The following is a 2,444-nucleotide window of genomic DNA, read 5'->3' on the forward strand; positions in this document are numbered from 1 at the left end:
AAACTCTTATTGGTGTGCCATCCACATAAAATCTACAAAAAAAAAAATAGTAAAAAACAAAGAAACATACATAATGTTGTCAATTCTTGAATCAGATTAGTATTTTGGATTGGGCGCTTTCGTTTGATTTATAACATTGGTGTTTTCATTAAGAGTCCCACGCGTAGGGTCGTAACTCAAAGTGATGGCTTGTGTGTCAGTAGTGGTGGTCTGGACCTAAGAGGGTGTCAGTCGTGATCAACTGGGCCCAGTCGTGACCAACAAGGATCAACTCACGTGTGGAGCCGCGACTCGGAGTGATGAATTGTGTACCAAGAGTGGTGGCCTGGACCTAAGAGGGGAGTGTTAGCCGTGACCAACAAGGTCATCGGTTCTCAAGCGTTGGCGATTGTTATGTACAATTGTCTCATATTAAAAAAATAAAAAATAGAAAAATACTAATGGATTTATGGTCTAAATGAATTCCCTCACTATCAGACTAGTCTTTTAATAATATATATATATATATGTGTGTGTGTGTGTGTGTATCAATTTTTCATCGTGTTTCTACTTTTCTCGTTAATATTTTGAACGTTATTCACAATATTTTTTTTTTTAAATATCTTCTTAATTTTTTTAAAACGATACTTATTTAAAATCAAATTTATTTATTTAACTAAAATGACAATTAAAATAGATCAAGGTATATTATAATATTGGTCATTTTAATCGGAAATATCAAAAAGACAAAGTCAAGATTAAGATAGAGAACTTCTTAGAATTTTAGGGGGGAAAAAACAAGAGTGAGATATTCATATTTTCTCCATTCGCTTTTACTTGTCACATTTTATCCTGTTACGCTAATTAAGAAAATAAGTAATAATATAACTATTTTACAATAATATTCTTATTAAATGATGTTTACATTATGTGCTGAAATTAATTTGAAGAAAAAGCAATTAATGTCAAAAATAGAATAGGAAAAAAGAAGTTTTTTCTTGATATGTTAAAACTGACAAGTAAAAGTAGAAATACAATCAGAAAATTTGTGACAAATAAAAGCGAATAGAGGTTGGGATTTTATATATATATAGAGAGAGCACTTACATAATTATTTGTGGATTCCAAAGAATGGAGTATGTATGAAAATCTTGAGTGGGATCAAACCATAAGTAGAATTGTTGTTCTTTGTCACCTTTGCCTTGTGTATACACATTTGTATGAACAATATATGGATCTCCAATAAGGTTTCCCAACAATTCAAATCTCATACAATCACTTGTTGACCCTCGATCTCGTGATGATGATAACTACATACAAAATTCATATTAACAAAAACATATGAATTAGTTAAATAATATGTTAGCATATCTTTAATTTTGATGGCCGAAGTCAGTGGCTGAGTCAAGATTTTCACTAAGGGGTTCAGAGATAGCATGTGGATAACTTAGAGGGGGTTCAACATCTACTATATAAACACAAACACTAATTTTAATAATATATAAATAGTATAATTTTCTACCGAAGGAAGTTCAGATGAACACCTCGTCAAAGGGTAGCTCCGCTGCCCCTGCCTCAGTATATATCTATAACCTCCAACTTTGAATATGTACAAGTACACACTTAAAATTTTATAAAATTGAACAAGTAGACACAAGCATCTATGTGGCATAATACATGTAGGACGCCATGTAGGTCATGAATTAGCCACGTAGGATGTCACATAGAATACATACATCTATTTGTTTAACTTTATACAAGTTTAACTGCCTGCTTATGCACACACAAAGATAAACGGCATACATGAAAGTTGAAGCCAAATTAAAAGACACATTTATGTATGGTTTATGCATTAAATATATGACGCATCACTAGTAAGCATAATATAATAATTAAAAAAATTAACAAAAGTCAAACTTTAGACATAATACTTACATAGTATGTAGTAACTGTACCAGCTGAATTTCCAGGCACGAGTTTAAGCTGCATATCGAACCTTCCAAACAAAAACTCGTTCTTGGATTGAACACCACAACCAGAGGCTTTGTCAAGTGAGAGGGTAAGGAGTTCCCCATTGTTTAAAACTTTTGCCCTATCATTACCCCATGTAACATCAAAATCTTGATTAAAATTGTTAGAATTAACCAAACTATAATGCAAAGAGCATAAGACAAGAAAGAACAAACATTGAGTTAATGAAGAATCCATGAATTGGTTCAATATTTAGTGTTTGTTTTTCACAAGTCAAAGGTTGTATGTAACTTTGTATACATAGGTTTACTATATACAGGGATGAAAAGTTGTTAGGACCAAAAACAAAGTTCTTAGAAATTGGAGGGACCATTTTGGTAATGGAGTAGGACAGCTGGCAAATACTTTATGGGTGGGCCCTATGAATCAGACGTGGCTTAATTTTATGGCAAAGTTCAGTATCATTATATACACATCATCATGAAAACAAATTT

General features: G+C 32.2%; 1 protein-coding gene across 1 annotated transcript; it reads right to left on the reverse strand.

Moving 5' to 3' along the window:
- Positions 1–7: 7 nt before the first annotated feature.
- LOC107877507 (xyloglucan endotransglucosylase protein 1) lies at positions 8–2,180 on the reverse strand (the record flags this gene model as incomplete). The annotated part of the gene is given in 3 exon segments (XM_047402411.1): positions 8–32; positions 1,087–1,289; positions 1,915–2,180. Coding segments are annotated over 3 exon segments (494 nt in total), but the record flags the coding sequence as incomplete, so codon positions are not given.
- Between the last annotated feature and the right edge of the window lie 264 nt (positions 2,181–2,444).

Source organism: Capsicum annuum, unplaced genomic scaffold, assembly GCF_002878395.1.
Source record: "Capsicum annuum cultivar UCD-10X-F1 unplaced genomic scaffold, UCD10Xv1.1 ctg20877, whole genome shotgun sequence".
Classification (NCBI taxonomy): Eukaryota; Viridiplantae; Streptophyta; class Magnoliopsida; order Solanales; family Solanaceae; genus Capsicum; species Capsicum annuum.